The sequence below is a fragment of the Carassius auratus genome, unplaced genomic scaffold (assembly GCF_003368295.1).
Source record: "Carassius auratus strain Wakin unplaced genomic scaffold, ASM336829v1 scaf_tig00007487, whole genome shotgun sequence".
Classification (NCBI taxonomy): domain Eukaryota; kingdom Metazoa; phylum Chordata; class Actinopteri; order Cypriniformes; family Cyprinidae; genus Carassius; species Carassius auratus.
In genome coordinates this window covers 736,001-751,858 of record NW_020523854.1, presented here as the reverse complement: position 1 = coordinate 751,858, position 15,858 = coordinate 736,001, and the positions used below count along the sequence as shown (strand labels likewise).

General features: G+C 38.4%; 1 protein-coding gene across 1 annotated transcript; it reads left to right on the top strand.

The window, feature by feature from the left end:
- Positions 1-303: 303 nt before the first annotated feature.
- Positions 304-15,619, top strand: LOC113071530 (zinc finger CCCH domain-containing protein 7A-like). Its single transcript, XM_026244882.1, has 23 exons — positions 304-503; positions 985-1,090; positions 1,401-1,440; positions 1,527-1,724; positions 2,249-2,407; positions 2,485-2,565; positions 2,724-2,777; positions 2,858-2,897; positions 4,716-5,023; positions 5,106-5,349; positions 8,278-8,309; positions 8,396-8,567; positions 8,683-8,841; positions 8,923-9,128; positions 9,427-9,527; positions 9,999-10,180; positions 10,266-10,336; positions 10,419-10,555; positions 10,757-10,862; positions 10,975-11,083; positions 13,551-13,687; positions 14,690-14,853; positions 14,928-15,619. Exons 2-23 carry the CDS (start codon positions 1,023-1,025, stop codon positions 15,115-15,117), a joined length of 2,958 nt encoding a protein of 985 aa, XP_026100667.1. The 5' UTR covers positions 304-503; positions 985-1,022; the 3' UTR covers positions 15,118-15,619.
- The last annotated feature ends 239 nt before the right edge of the window (positions 15,620-15,858 follow it).

Genomic DNA, 15,858 nt, shown 5'->3' with positions numbered 1-15,858 from the left:
AATAGTCCACTGACTGTATTATAAAGAAGGGATTTTTAGGATTTTGTTTTCTTTTGCAGGTGTTTGGCCTAGAATTTTGCACTACTTTAATGTACATAGCAATAACAAAGCAATTTTATGTGCTGCCATTTCATGTAAAATAAGATGCATTAATTAACCAATGTTCAAACACTGCTCACAATTATAATTTCCTATAGTAATTTGATTGCAAATTAAATAAATGTTCGAAAACCATAGAAAAAATATACATAGCCTACATACAATTGTATGTTTTATATTATCTAGTCAGCATGCCACGCGTGTGGAAATGAACGCAGCTGTTTTTGAGTGTGTCTCAAGGGGGCGCTGTAACCTTCTTCAGCCGCTGAGCGAAAAAAGTGAGCAAGACACGTCACGAAGATCACGTTGCCCAAAGAAGAGACAGGATTGACGAACAGAGCATATGAAAACATTTGTGATTGTATGGGGCGCTCTCTTTCCCGCTGAAAATTGATCTATTTAAGGTGAGTCATTTTTTCAGGTTGGTGTCTTCTGTATTTTTTCTCGTTCGTAATCCTCGTCTAGCCCCTGTGTGTCTGTGTGAGTGGGCAGTGGTGCGCGGTAAAAATGCTATAATGCTAGTTTACCTAGCGACTGTTCAAACTAGAGTTTGCATGACCAAACATTTGGCTTGCACACAAGACCTGTGTGTGTGTGTGTTCCTGGTTTCCTCTGTTTTTTTTTTTTTTTCCTCCATCGAAAATTGATTAAACCGAATCAATTCTTTGAACCGAACTGTTCTGAAGAATCACTTTGCATGAATAAAAGTCGAGCATCATATCACTGTTGAGAAAACGTTGCTTTTTTTTTCTTTTCTTTTTTTTTTTACAGGAATACTTTTACTATTTCACTATAAGACATGTCAATACGTGATACTTAGGGGAAATCTGTGTTAATTACATGTATCTTTTTGATGTCCGTGTATGTTTATTGTTTAAATCCTAGGTGTTGACCACGGTCAAGTCGCGCACGCGCATGGGAAGATGTCAGCCACGGGCCAGGACCGAAGCAGCCGCTGGCAGGACATCCAGAAGGGCTTGCAGTTCATTCAGTAAGTGTTCAGAGTGAAAACCTGTGAGCCTCGACAAGTTTCGATCATGAAGAGACGACTACAGTGACTTCAGAGGGGGAAAAAGAGAGAAATAGCTTCAAGCTGACTTCACCCACTGATGTTTTTTTTCTGTCCTATCAAAGGAATTTGGTTGCGGTTCAAACACTTTCTGGAATGCAAATTACACACGGCTTTTAACCTCACTAATTCACGACATGTTGTTTATCGGCAAATCTGTCATTGCACATGTTCTTTGCATCTGTGTTATAATGGTTTCAGATTGTTTTCTCAATCTTCTGCTCGATCTTAGGTCTACCCTGCCTTTTCCTGGCACTCAAGAGCAGTACGAGGTTTGTGGTTTCCACTCCCAATCAATCCAGCGCTGATCGCAGGTGTGCATTAGATGTTTATATTGTGCGCTGTTTCGTTCCTCTAGGTGTTCATCCAGAGTTTGGTGAGGAATCTTTTTGGCGAGGGAAACGATGTGTTCCTTGAAGGCGATTGGGCACGATCTGTTGAGTTGTACACAGAGGCCTTAAACATAGCAGAGTACGCGGGATCAGAGGACATCCTCATCTCGCAAAACCTGAGAGAGAAGCTTCATGCGAACCGTGCCGCATCCTACTTGAACATTGTAAGAATACGCATCCATGTGGACATGCAACTTTTATTCAGCAAGGATGTGTTAAACTGATCAAAAATGACAGCAAAGGCATTTATAGTCTTACAAAAATATTATTTCAAATTGAAGAATCCTAAAAAGTGTCACATCTTTTTGATATCAATAAAATAATTGCCTAAATAAATCGATATTGGAATGCAATAAAAATTTGGCATATTAGTATGATTTCTGAAGGATCATGTGACACTGAAGACTGGAGTGATGCTGAAAATTCAGCTTTACTATCACAGGAATAAATTACACTTTCATATACAATATAATAGAAAACTGATTGTTTTTAAAGTGCACCGTATTTACTGATCAAAAAACTACAGCCTTGCTAAGCTTAATAGAATTCTTCTCAAAATATGAAAACCTAAAACTGTTGAATGGAAGTGTACAAGCAAGCAGTGTTTTTCCATGCAATGTTTGAAGACCGCTTATGCTGCAAAGTTAATTGTCCCTGTTGGTTTATTTAATTCACCGTAATGATGCAGGGACTGCATGATCAAGCCCTTGAGGACTCTGAAAAAGCTCTTCAACTCAATGAAAGCAACTACAGAGCTCTTTACCGGAAAGCCAAATGTCTGAAAGAAATAGGAAGACATCAAGAGGCTTACGAGGTGGTTGCTAAATGCTCCATGGCAGTGCCTCAGGTCAGAGCACTTTACTCTTGGGTTTTAATTAAGCCTTTTTACAGTGCTTGGTTCGTCATGTTTCATTTGCCTTGTAGGATACTCATGTGATTGAAATGACCCAGGAGCTTGCCAAAATGTTGGGACTGAAAATCCGTAAGGCTTATGTCCGAAGCAAGGTAAAAAACAAAAACAAATCAAATTAGGGGTGTGTCTATTTTATAGCTAGTTGGGGAAAAATATTTAGTTGGAATAATTGTGGCAGGGAAAATAAAGCTCATAATCCATATTTATTTGTCTCTGATCAGACTTTTTTTCTTTTTTTTTCTGAGATCAGCCTGCTTTAAATGTTTTGCCCGGTTCAAGTCTATCAGGAGCGGTTAATGATAAGGTAGGATGGTGTGTGTGTGTGTGTGTGTTTGTTTAAAATTAATTTCAGCAACCCTACTGAGATGCTTTATTTCCCAACAGCATTCTCACAGCTCTTCCTCTGTGGAGGATATTGAAATGGGTAAGTCAGTGTATACCTGTCATCACTAATGTTTACTACTGGTCAAAATTTGAGGTCAGTAAGATGTTTTTTTTTCTTTAAGCAAGTTAATACTTTTAGACAGCAGGGATACACTACAATTGATTAAAAGTGATAGTAAAAACATTTATACTGTTACAATGTTTTTTTTTTTTTTTTTAATAAACTGCTTTTTACTTTTTCTGTTTATTAAAAATATGAAGAAAATTAAAAATATGAAAAGAGTTTTATAAATATTATAATATAAACATAGTAAGCGGCACAACTGTTCACAACTGATTTCTGAAGGATGGCACTGAAGTGGAGTAATGGCTGCTAGGGTTGTGCCTAAAGACGATAGTATCGTGCTTCAACGATAGTCAGAAATATCGACGTAAGCAGATTTCTCTGTCGATAGTCAAGTAGATATTATGCTCTTTCTCTTATTAATTTATAATAATGATAACTATTATTTGTATTTTTATTAGGCTGCCTATTATAATTTGGCTATCAACCTACTTCACTTCAGCACAGCATTTCTCTATCTCTCGCTCTCTTTCTCTCACACACACACACACACACTGTGCGTAGGCTAGGGCTGTGCAAAAAATCGAATGCGATTTTCATGCACATCTCATCAGTAAAGACGCTCCCTTAATTAGAAGTATTGGCATCTACACAAAATCGATTTTAAAATCGGTGGCGATTCTTTGTAGTAACTGCCGGCTCTGTGTAGTAGCTGCCGCTCCACCTGAACCAGTTGTTGCCAAGTCTGCGGTTGTTTTTCATGTCCGTGGTTTGGAGCAACCCCAATAACAATAACGTGATATTTAGTCTCTAAAATGCAAATTTTACCAAGAAAACAATGGCAAAAAACAAAACGTATATTTTAACCCCGGGAAGCATTTTTTTTTATTTTATCTGGGAACCTCCTGGAATCGCGATTTAGTTTTGGACTAGTTTTGAGAAGCAACAGGGCAGGATTTGTTGTGAAAACCTGGCAACCCTGATCTGAGCACACGTGTTGAAGATAATACTTCCAATTAAAGGAGCGTTTTTACTGATGAGATGTGCATGAAAATTGCATTCGATTTTTTGCACAGCCCTAGCGTAGGCACACAGTAGAGGATTAGAGCCTGTAACGTTAGTCACTGAAGTTGTAACGCTTTGACTCGGATAACTCGTTAAATCCATTAAATAAAAGAGATAGAAAATGAGTTGGTGTCCCACACATTTAATGGTTTATACACGGCAACGCGCTCTTCTCATACATGAGAGATTAACTCTTTCTTGGCATTACAAATAAAGAAAAGACAAAATCATAACATCCATATGTTCTCACGTAGTCCTTCTCTTAAGGATTGATCACTTAACTTATAACAAACACTATAAGGTGTTGATGTAGAAGGACTACGTGAGAACCACTACGGATAAGTTCGCTCTGCCTTCTTGTTATTATTTTCATGCACACCGCACTATAATGGGATGCATGCACATACATAGTTATGTTAGAACACATCTCATTCTTGTTCCGGCGCACGGTCCGCATGGAGGATGTTTGACTGATGCATAAGTTCAATTAAACTTCACTCCAAATATATCACTTACCCATTTTGAATACTTTATATTTAACATGTTTTTTTTTATGTCCAATATTAGTGTTAAACTGCTGGACCTTAAATGAAATCTACTATTGATTTTCACCATTGACTGAAAAACAATAATAACAACAAAACCTTACAAACCCTGAAATATTGAACAGTAGAGTGTGTATAATACATAAAAATAAAAAAGCTTAGCACTGCCTCCTTGTCTCTATAGAAGTGGACCATTCTATGCAGGGCATGGGCGGCCCGGTACAAGTCAGCATGCCATTGTGTTCGACAGTGAGTGAGAAGGAAGAAGTAGAGTCCAAGCCTCTTGTTGGTGTGATCTCACCTCCGGTCGTCCCGGTTGAGTCCCATAATCCAGAGCCTGTTCCCATGCACGTACATATGCCTCTGGCCAATGGAACCAGGCCCAGTGACTCTTACACGGTACCAGACACCCGCATGGACTATGATACAGATATTATTGGGGATGAACTGGATGAGCTGTTGGACAGAGCAAGTCCTCCAGAGTCATCTTTGGTAAGTCTGAGAAGGGCCACATATCTGCTTTTGTTTTGAGTGTGTACAAGACATGTTAATGTTTTTTTTATTTTTCACACAGGATATTCCCACAGTGGATGGACCTATTCCTTTACCGACCAGTATTGCTGTCAGTAGTTCGATACAAAGTTCTTTGCTCATGCCTTCACACCTGGGCCATCCGTTTTTGAGTATGGCTCCGCCGTGCACAGTAAATTTGCCCGCACTGTATCACAAGCCAATTTCATCCTATTCTCTTGGTCTGGACACATATTCATCTCCTCTGGATTCATTGGATAGTTTGTCAATTTCAGACCCTCCTACAGGTGCGTTGCTCATCATGGCTTCTTAGTAAGTAGGATCTTAATCCCAAAGTATGTTTTGGTTGTTATATGTACACTAGGTTATGCATACAGTGCATGTGACTGGAGGTGTGCCATTTGATACAGTCCACGACAATAAAGTAGTCCACGCTGTACATTTTTACATGATAAAGAAAAGTGTCTCATCACAACATCAATGATACAGCGACATATGGTGGATATGTTCCCTAGCACGCACGACAACTCCACCACAAACCTGATAAGTGTGTTTGACATGAAGCAGCACTGCGCAGACTGATCAGTGTATGATGACAAAGTATCGTGAGACGGGGTCTAGAGTACATTTGAGCACACACTCTTATCTTCAGAAATAGGCGAGAAGCATATCTTTATTAAAGCGGCGTGGAGAAAGGGTCTGTGACTTCAACCAACTGCCTGAGGCCAGTGTAAAAAGACGACATGCGCGTCTTCGTGAAAGCTTATCAATTGCACATGTTTTAAGCCTTGCCAATTGAAACATTCAAAACAGTTTAAAGCATTCAGAAGACACAGGAAGAACTCAACTGAGACCAAACCGAGCTCTTCTTCACTTCCTCCCGTGCCTGAATGAACTAATACACCTCACCAGTTTAAACTTACAGCCGCTACTGAGGAAACCTCTCTTGTGCTCTACAAGCGCCTCCTGCTGGAAGAGAATGAATTTGCATAGATATGGCGACACAAATAGAGTGCAAGGCTGTGGAAAACACCCTTCTGTTATGAAAACTATTAAATATTTTAATTTGAATGTCGGGTTTAAATGAACGCTGTTATTGGAGTAGTTAATCGTTACCATAAGCACGGCTAACACTAATACAATGAGCATTCGAATTAAGTTTCTTTATTAACTAATTAATGCTCCTATAACTTATATTAGGTTACAAAAAAAAACAGGAGGAAATTATGATATTTACTAATTTACATGCTAGATGCTTTTAAATGAATTATGAATCTTAAATATGAGTGTTCGAGAATGTAAAAGCAGGTTTGGACACTTGAGGCAGCTGCTGCCACCTTATGACAATAGATTTACACTTTATTTTAGGTAGTATGTGTCATCGATGACACTAATAAATGCTGCTGCCTGCCGGCTGCAATTTTTTATATATACATAGTCATTAACATCATTATTGCAAATACTCTTGAAATTTCGTGATATAATTTTGAGGCTACATCGCCCACCGCTACGTGTGACGCAATAGTAGCATGGTACATAATGCACCCACATTTTTTTCATTATTGTGGCGACACTGGCCCTTCTGTTTCGCAATTGAAAAAAGAAATAACAATCTACTGGAGATGCAACAACATCAGACACCAGTGTTGAAATCGAGTATAAAATACAACATACTTTTTTTTGTTGCTTAACTTCTAGAGAGAAAAAGTGCAGACATTAGAGAAAAATTAAACTTTTTAGTGTACCTCTCCACATGTTATCAAATGGCTTAAATGTTAAAAAGACATAGACTACAATTGTTGCATCAATACAGAAGTATTCTTTGGGCTTCGGTCATCTGAACACAATTGTTACCAGGATCCAAAAGTAGTTATTTGCCTCACTTAAAAATTTATTTAGATCATTTGCCAACCATAAATATTTGTTACCCACCAGTGTTACTGTATTGAGCATGTTTCCTGGTGTATTTGTGGTGAATGGCATGGGACACTGGTTCTCATTCACTAATAATTGCATGGATTACTCTGTATTTGTACGCATGAGTATCTCATGAAAAATACATTTGTACATGCATTAATTTGTTCTCAAAGGGGTCATGCACTGAGAAACTGAAATTCCCTTGATCTTTTGACCTATGAAAGGTCAGTGCACTATAAAACATCCTGTGAGTTTCAAAACCCAATTTCATAAAAGATTGAAACTAAAAGATGATGCTGTGTCAACTATATTGGATCCAAAAGTAATGTCGCTTACAGATTATTACAGATTATTAATATACAGTTATTACAGATCATTTTATATGAACTGAGTATTGATATGTTTTTGAACTTAACCACAGCAGCTTGTAATCTAAAACACGACTCTCGGCAAACTTGCCGCTGTTTGCAGATGCGCTCTCGTCTATGGAAGTTTGTTTCCATCACAGAAAAAAAAAAAATTGTGACTTTATCTCACAATTGTTGCGAGATGATTGCAGTTCTATTAAGATGTTTTATTCTGAGGTGGAAACGAGCTTCCACACTCGCCCAATCCTCGTGCAATGCCAGGTGTGTCATTCTCACCAGTGCTCCAATAAGCACCTCATACATGCTCATACATACAGAAACCTCACAGATGTACATATAATGCAGCTTTTCTCTCTCTCTCACTGTATATGATGGAATGTATTGAAAAATTTTATGAAATCGTATTATTTAATAATTATATTATTATAGAATTTATTTATGGATAGTATAATAATAGATAGTATAAATTTATGCAACATACAGTACAGACCAAAAGTTTGGAAACATTACTAATTGTAATAGTATATAAATAATATCACAATATTATTATACATTATATATTATATAATATATATATTAGTAAACAAACTTATTTTGGATGCATTTAATCGCAATTAATCATTTTATGGCACTAGAAATTTTCGATTTGTTCTTATAATCATTCGCACGCACATTTCACACAAACATTTGTGTACACAAGCTTAGTGAATGAGACCCATAGTGTCATTAACTTAAATTTTAATGTATTAGCCTATATCATTGAGCCCATGTAGTGTTATGTGAATGCTTTTTTTTTTTTTTTTTTTTTTTTGTCAAAAAAAATTGTTTACTACCATTTAACTCTTAACAGGTTAATTTTGGACCCTGCTGCCACTGTTTCCTTTGCTCATTTCTGTTTTCCCTTTTGTTCTTTAATTCCTTATGGACCAGATAAACCTTTTAGCCAGCATCATTTCATGCAGGTAAGAGTTCATCTACATCAGTGTGATAAACCTTTTCCTGAACATTCAGCTGTGCTCTTTGGTTAATCTGTTATTTGCTCTTTCAGCTGAGCAATAGCGACATGTCGGTGCCAACCATTCCACCCATCGGCATGGGTTTCAGCACATCCGATAGGACATTTATGCAGGATTATCCACCGCAGTTAGACCTTGCCAAGAACCCACTCGCTGATACCCATGAATTTAAACAGGCCTGTTCCTCATGCTACATTAAAACTGGTAAGCGGCAGTCATGCAGGAGTGTTGCTAGGCAGCGTTTCCAGTGTATGACCTTTTAAAGATGCAAACACAGAGGTTTTGCATTCGGTTCTTAATCACCTGATTGTGTTTACAGGACCAGGAGTGTTGGATTACTCTTACCTTCCAGAGGACCACAAATGCAAAAAAGATTTCCTTTTGGGAAGAACCAAACATTCTGAACTTCCAACATGGAAGCTTATTCGGCCGAGACCCACTAAAAACCAGTACATGGGGCCTTACTATATTTGCAAAGGTAATTACAGTGATCTCCTTTGAAGCTTTATGTTACAGTTTCAGACTATTTACTAAGATGATCAAAACTTCTGCTTTATAGATGTGGCGATTGGACAAGAATGCCGGTATCTTGGCCACTGTACCTTTGCTTATTGCCAAGAGGAAATAGACGTGTGGACGCTAGAACGCAAAGGCTTCATCTGCAGGGAAAATCTGTCTGATCCTTATGGATCTAAACCGAAGATCAATTTGACTGTGCCCAAAATCTTACAGGAGCACCATGGGATATTCATGTTCCTCTGTGAGGTAAAACGCGCCATTGTTTCAATGGCTTGCTTATTTATAGCTATGACTAACTGGAGGTCACCTGACCAAAATAAATCAAGTTTATGATAAGCCCCTTTTCCTGTTGGAGATTTGTTTTTTAAGCAGCTGACTGTGTATTTAACACACCTTCTCATTTCATCATTGAACTGGAATGACCTGTTTTCGGAGGAATGGATTTTTAGTTTCTCTGTTTGTATTTCGTCATTGCTGAAATTTGCATTGGTTTAAAGTTTAAAGAAGCTGTACAAATATCTAACGTGTGTGACTTGGTCTGTAGGTGTGCTTTGATCACAAACCCCGAATAATCAGCAAAACCAATAAGGACAACCCCAGTCTGTGCTCTCACCCGGTGACAAAGCATACATTTGAGGAAAAGAAGTAAGCGTTTTTTCTTGTGCAGATATGTCCAAACACCAAATGTGCAGATTCATGCTTTGCAGTGAATGCCGATGGTCTGAATTAATGACTTATTAATTTATGGCAATATATTCAGTGTGTCTTTTTGTTAGACCATTAAATTTCCTAAACCATGTCAGTAGGTCCACTTCTCACCCACACCTTGTCATGACTTGTTTGAAAGTTGGTTGCATTTAATTTTAAGGTCCTTAAACAGTGTAATTATACATTTAACTACCGAGTGATATTAATTAACTACATGTACTTCCTTTAAAGTTAGGCTTTGGGTTACTTTCATGTAAGAATGCATAATTATAATATAAAGCCTTCTACGGAGCCCGGGAAGTGATGAAATGTTTTTTCTTTTCTTTTTTATAGTCTGTATGGCCTTTTTGAAAGTGATGTTGCATTAACACTTTTTTTCTTGTTTGTTTTGTTTTTATTCTCTTTCAGGTGCCTTGTACACTTTTTAAGGGACAAAACCATCAGGTACTCCAAAATCCGTCCATACATCCCTCATTGCCAGATGGATCTGTGTAGGCATGAGGTACGGTACGGCTGCCAGCGGGAGGATTTCTGCTTTTACGCCCACAGCCTCATCGAGCTCAAAGTATGGATGATGCAGAGTGAACAAAGTGAGCTGCCGCTCGGGATCGTGCATTATCCCACATGAAGGCTGACGGGAAACGCTAACTGTTGTGTTGTGTTGGTTTATTTCAGGTATCACACATGAAGGTATCGTCCAGGAGTCACAGAAATATTGGAATATGGATGCTGCGCTTCATGCTCAGGTAGAATATTTACATGCACACTAATAGATAGTGTATATACCTGCAAGAGATGACTTGTGTTATTTTTATACCAATCCCATAGGAGCTCCCACCGGCCCTGCGCAGATTTGGACCAGTTAACCTGAAGATGCAGTTTGTGTGTGCTCAGTGTTGGAGGAATGGCCAAGTCAGCGAGCCAGACAAAAACAAGAAGTACTGCAGTGCAAAGGCCCGGCATCCGTGAGTCCAGCTCATATGATCCGAAAATGGAAATTCTGTCATTTACTCTTAATTTTGTCAAACCCCACATAAGTTTCCTTTGTTTCATGGAAGAAATAAAGTCATACAGTTCAAGTAAACTTCCTTTAATTCGCAAAATATCACAATTTTGAGTTCAGTATTCTGATAGCATGTCATCATGTGTCCCTTTCTGTGGGCCAGTTGGTCAAAAGAGAGACGGGTGGTTCTGGTTAGCTCTATTGAACGAAAAAAGTGGACTACAGTTCGATCGCTCCCAACCAAAAAGCCCATTCCTGCTCAGTTTGAGGTAGGTTTAATATTTCTCTTCAACGCTAAAAACATGAACCCTTGTTTTTAATACGAACTGAAAATTATGTTTTATTTTCTCTTGTATAATTGTTATTGCTGCATGTTTGCAGATTTGTTTGCATGTGGCAGCTGGCAAAAAGTGTCAGTACGTTGGAAACTGCTCCTTTGCTCACAGCACAGAGGAAAGAGATCTGTGGACCTTCATGAAAGATAACAATAGTAAGTTCACTGCACATTTAAATGCATTACGGCCATATATATACATTCTATTTAATTTGATTGCAGAATAGTTGTTCAGTGTTTTAAGTTTTACTTTAGCTTAGCTTTAATGGTCGAACGTTTCAGATGATGTCAAACAATAGAGTGAGCAGTGTTATGTCGTCTTTTTGTTTGTTTAAAGTAATGTTTAATTAAAATATCCCAGCTTGCACTTCCTCATAAACAGCTTTCCTGTTCTGTTGATAGACAGCAGAACAATAGCTGTAAGCTGATTCATACACTACTGTTCAAATCTGGGGTCAGTAAGATTAAAGAAAATTCTAAGCTTCCTATCACTGTTTATAAGTCCTGTACATTAGTTTTAAATCCAATCCAAGGTTAAAAAACATTGTCATTTTGTCAAAATATCATTTTAAAATTACCTCAATTGTCAGAGATCCCCAAACGGTTCGCACGAAGCTGTTCAAAAGATTCAGTTTCCTTAAACCCCACCTTTCGGTAGCATACTGTGCTCTGATTGGTCAACTAACATAGTCAGTTTTGATTGGTTGTTCCGCACACACCTCCACGGTAAACAACGCGTTAGCATCTGTTTGGGGTGAATTATGTCTTATTCCTCTCACCGCGAAGCAAAAAGTAAAATAAAACACTTGAACAGTCTCGCTGCTTTTTCTTCTGTGTGGATGTATTCAAGCCGCGTGCTTCTGTTTGAATCTGAATAGCACGTTCAGCGCGGGGGCGTGGTCACATTAGATATAACGAAGGGAGACGTGAAAAACAGACATTGCGTTGTTTTCGTATGGATTACTTTATCACAGAATATCTGTTTTCGGCAGCACTTGTTTAGTTTTAAACAAACAGACATGTCAAGCTTTCTATAGATATCTCTCTCATGTCTCTTCGTTGAGTATTCACGGAGTTACACTTCATTTTAATTACGTGTTTGTACATGACGATCAGCGCAGACAGCACACATACTGATAAGACGCTCGGGAGAAAACAGACACATAACTTCTTAATCATACTTTGCGTTGTGATTCGGAGATGCTCGTTGGTCTAAATAAAGTTGGTAATTTACAATTAAAAACACACTGTCTCCTCTACATGATCCTATCACACCAACCAGAGCGTCTGTGTGGGGGGTGGGGCAGGTCAGAGTTCCGTTTCTCCCAAAACGGTAGGCGGAGATTATTATGCAAAGTGTTCCTAGTGACGTACATAGAGATGGGCAAAAGATTTGAAATCTATAACGACTTGTTTCAGCGATTCAGAGTCGACTCCTTACTTTAGAAGCCAATAACTTTATAAATCGTGTACTTTTTGGTTTAATTACTTTGCACATTGTTTACACTGATGGACAGCTACATCATAAACTCTAATACAGGTCATTTTTGATTTTCCATCTGCGTGGCTCTTTAAAAAAGTTTATTAAAAAAAAATCTCTCATGGACACTAAGGCTGCATTTATTTGATCAACACTACAGTAAAACTGTGGAGTATTATTCCTGTAGGGGAATTTACAATTAAACCCAAGGACCAGGTAATATGAATGAAGACCAGGGGTCAACTGAAGTAAAATAGTTTGAAGTTTCATCAGCAGAAGTCAGATTCAGTACTTCTGAGGAGTTTGTAGGCTGCTCTGCATACACTCTCAATACAGCAGTAGTTTTACTCTAACAGAGGTGCCTAGCTAAGTTAAGACTTGGGTAAAAATAATTCTGATTGGTTAAATCATAGGAAAACGGATACATAAAGTTCAAATCCTGGGAACAGTTTCCGATTCTTCCTGGAGACCAGTCCAACACAGACAGATACTAACACACACACCCACACACACACACACAAAGAATACACAACTTCTTCAAGGCTGGGTTGTTCAAACCCAAGCTCTTATCAGGAACTGCTCCCACACATCCTGATATGAAGTACTTTTTCTCAGCTAGGGGTTTCAGAAAATATTCTTCATTATTTTCTTCTGTTTAAAGATGAAAAATAAACAAAATACTTTAATTGTAAATCGATCCTGTAGACGAGAGAGGCCATAATGACCCCTGTGACCTAAGCTGTCTTAGTAAGTTAGAAGAATATATTTGTTTTATTGTGTTTGGTGCTTTCCTTAAACCAAGGAGATTCAAGCACATTCCAGTGAGAAGACATGTAGTTCTACACTACTCGAGCTTCACATAGGGAAAGAGTTTCAAATCATTTTATATTTTGAAGAATGATACTAATCACCAACTTAATAAACCACAAAAGGATATATATATATATATGGACGCAGCAATGGATTCCAGAGTCCACCACTTCATTACAATTTTCAATTTGGATTTTATTTTAAACTTTATTACTGTTATGCAAAGATTTCCAAATCCAGATTATTCTGATCCATCTTTTCTGAACACCTGGCCCTGTCAGATACTGATGCTGTGACTGATTAATCCTGTATCCCTTGTGTTTGTGGATGTAGTTGCAGACATGGAACAGCTGTATGAAATGTGGCTGCAGTCTCAGAAGCCGGGCTGGAGCGAGGAGAGCAGCAGCAGCAGCGCTACGAGAGAGAACGGCAAACAGATCCACATGCCCACCGACTACGCTGAGGAAGTGGTATGGAAACTTGAGCAGCATTCATATTTCCACACATCATTATCACGCTCTTCTTACTCTGACACAACCTTGGTCTATCTGAGAGTGTCCGGTACACACAGGCAAGGAAATTACAAAATGCTGATTGTCAAGAACAACACACACACTCAAGGCTCTGTTTTATCTCATGTTTGCATGCTTCTGTCTGCTCTGATGCGTCTCTCTATTTTCACTTGGACTAAAGTGCTCAAATTTGATTCACTTAAAAATGCATCTCGATCTCTGCAGTGTGTCCCAGTGCGTTGTGCTTCCTCTAGCTGTTTAAACACTAAACACGTCCTGTATGTAAAATTAGTAAGGTAGAGTATAGTGAGTGAACATTAATTGCGAAATACAGATACTGCTTGGTAACCTTAGTGGGAGCATTGTGTCGTAACTTAATAAATATTCATGAATACCATTAGTTGGCTAACTGATAGCGCACACTCTTGAACTCAACATCTGTATTTCAGGCAGTGAGTTTGACCTTCTGGGCCAAGTGTCAGATAATGCAATTAATATTCATGAGCAAATCCTTCACCCAAATAGGACTGTACAAATAAATTACAGCATACTTACTATGAAAAATCACGAGGTGGTCAATGGTAAGCTTATCATTTGTATTAATATATTTAAAACATAAGGTATATTATGCAGTACATAGCCATTTTAAATGATTTGAATGTTCATTTACTAATAATCCTATTTTTTATAAATATACACTATCATTCAAAAATTGGGGATTGCAAGATGTTATGAATTTTTTTTTATGTGGCAAAGACAAATAATTTAGTTTCCACTAAAATATTGAGCAGCAAATCAGCATATTAATATGATTTCTGAAGGATCATGTGACACTGATGACTGGAGTAATGGTGCTGAAAATTCAGCTTTGCAACTTGTGAATTAACTGCATATACAACACATTTTCTTTTCTAAAAGTGACTGAATACATTCCTCAATCTCTAAATGCTGTTTCATCAGGCTGGCAACCATTGCTGGTTGTGTGGGAAGAACTGCAACAGTGATAAACAGTGGCAGCAGCATATCACCTCCGAGAAGCACAAAGAACGAGTGTTCAACTCCGAGGACGATCAGAACTGCTGGCAGTATCGCTTCCCCACAGGAACCTTCAGAGTTTGTGAACGGTCAGTCTAACACCACTCATATCACATGAACCCTTAACAGCCGTCGCTGACAGATCGCTTTCTACTCGCTCCAGGTTCCTCTTGGGCACCTGCACGGAGGAGGAGCTTTGTAAGCTGGCACATGGAGATGAGGAGCTGAAGGAATGGAAGGACCGAAGAGAATTCCTTTTGATGAAACTTGCCAAGGCCAGAAAAGATCACTTGATAGCACCAAACGATAATGACTTTGGCAAATATAGTTTTCTGCTTAAAGATATTAAGTAATGTTTTAATTAATCTTAATCCGTTAAAGCAGTGTGTTCTGGAACTATGATGTCTTGAGTTCAGTATTGAATCGGGCGAGCGTGGTGTGGCTCTCCAGAGAAGGAGGACATCCTCCTCCTGGGTTTTCACAGAAAGCACAGAGCTGGCCTTGTGTTCACAGTAATCACGGCTTTGTTGCTTTTATCAGCAGTTAAAAATAAACGCACCATCGCCTTTTATGTTTCTTTTATTAAATGGCACACATCGGATCGCTTTTCAGGAACTGGATGTTCTCTTGAAACCCAACGCAGAAGGCAAGAACTGGCGCATCTGAGATTCCGATGTCAAATTTCCCGCCATTTTTTTTTTCTTACCCGCGGTTTGTTTTGGAATGTTGGGTCCTGAATCTGTTATTCTACATCCGCACCGAATTACTTTACTATGTTGTGTGTTTGCTGTGTTAATGCCTATTGGTATTATATATGGACCAACATAAACACAATAAAGTCGTATTCTTATCAGTGTCTGTAGTTCCTGAAAGTAAAATGGCGAGGGAAGTAATACCGTAAGTGTATTAAAGGGTTAGTTCACCCAAAAATGAAAATTAGTCATCCTATGAGAAATTACTTTCTTCTTTCAGACGAATCCTGTCGGAGTTATATTAATTGTGTTTGATCATCAAGCTGTTTCACGCCACACAGCGGATGTTGCACTGCATCATTCCAAAAGAAGTTGTTTAAAAGTTTAATAAAAAGCGCCCAT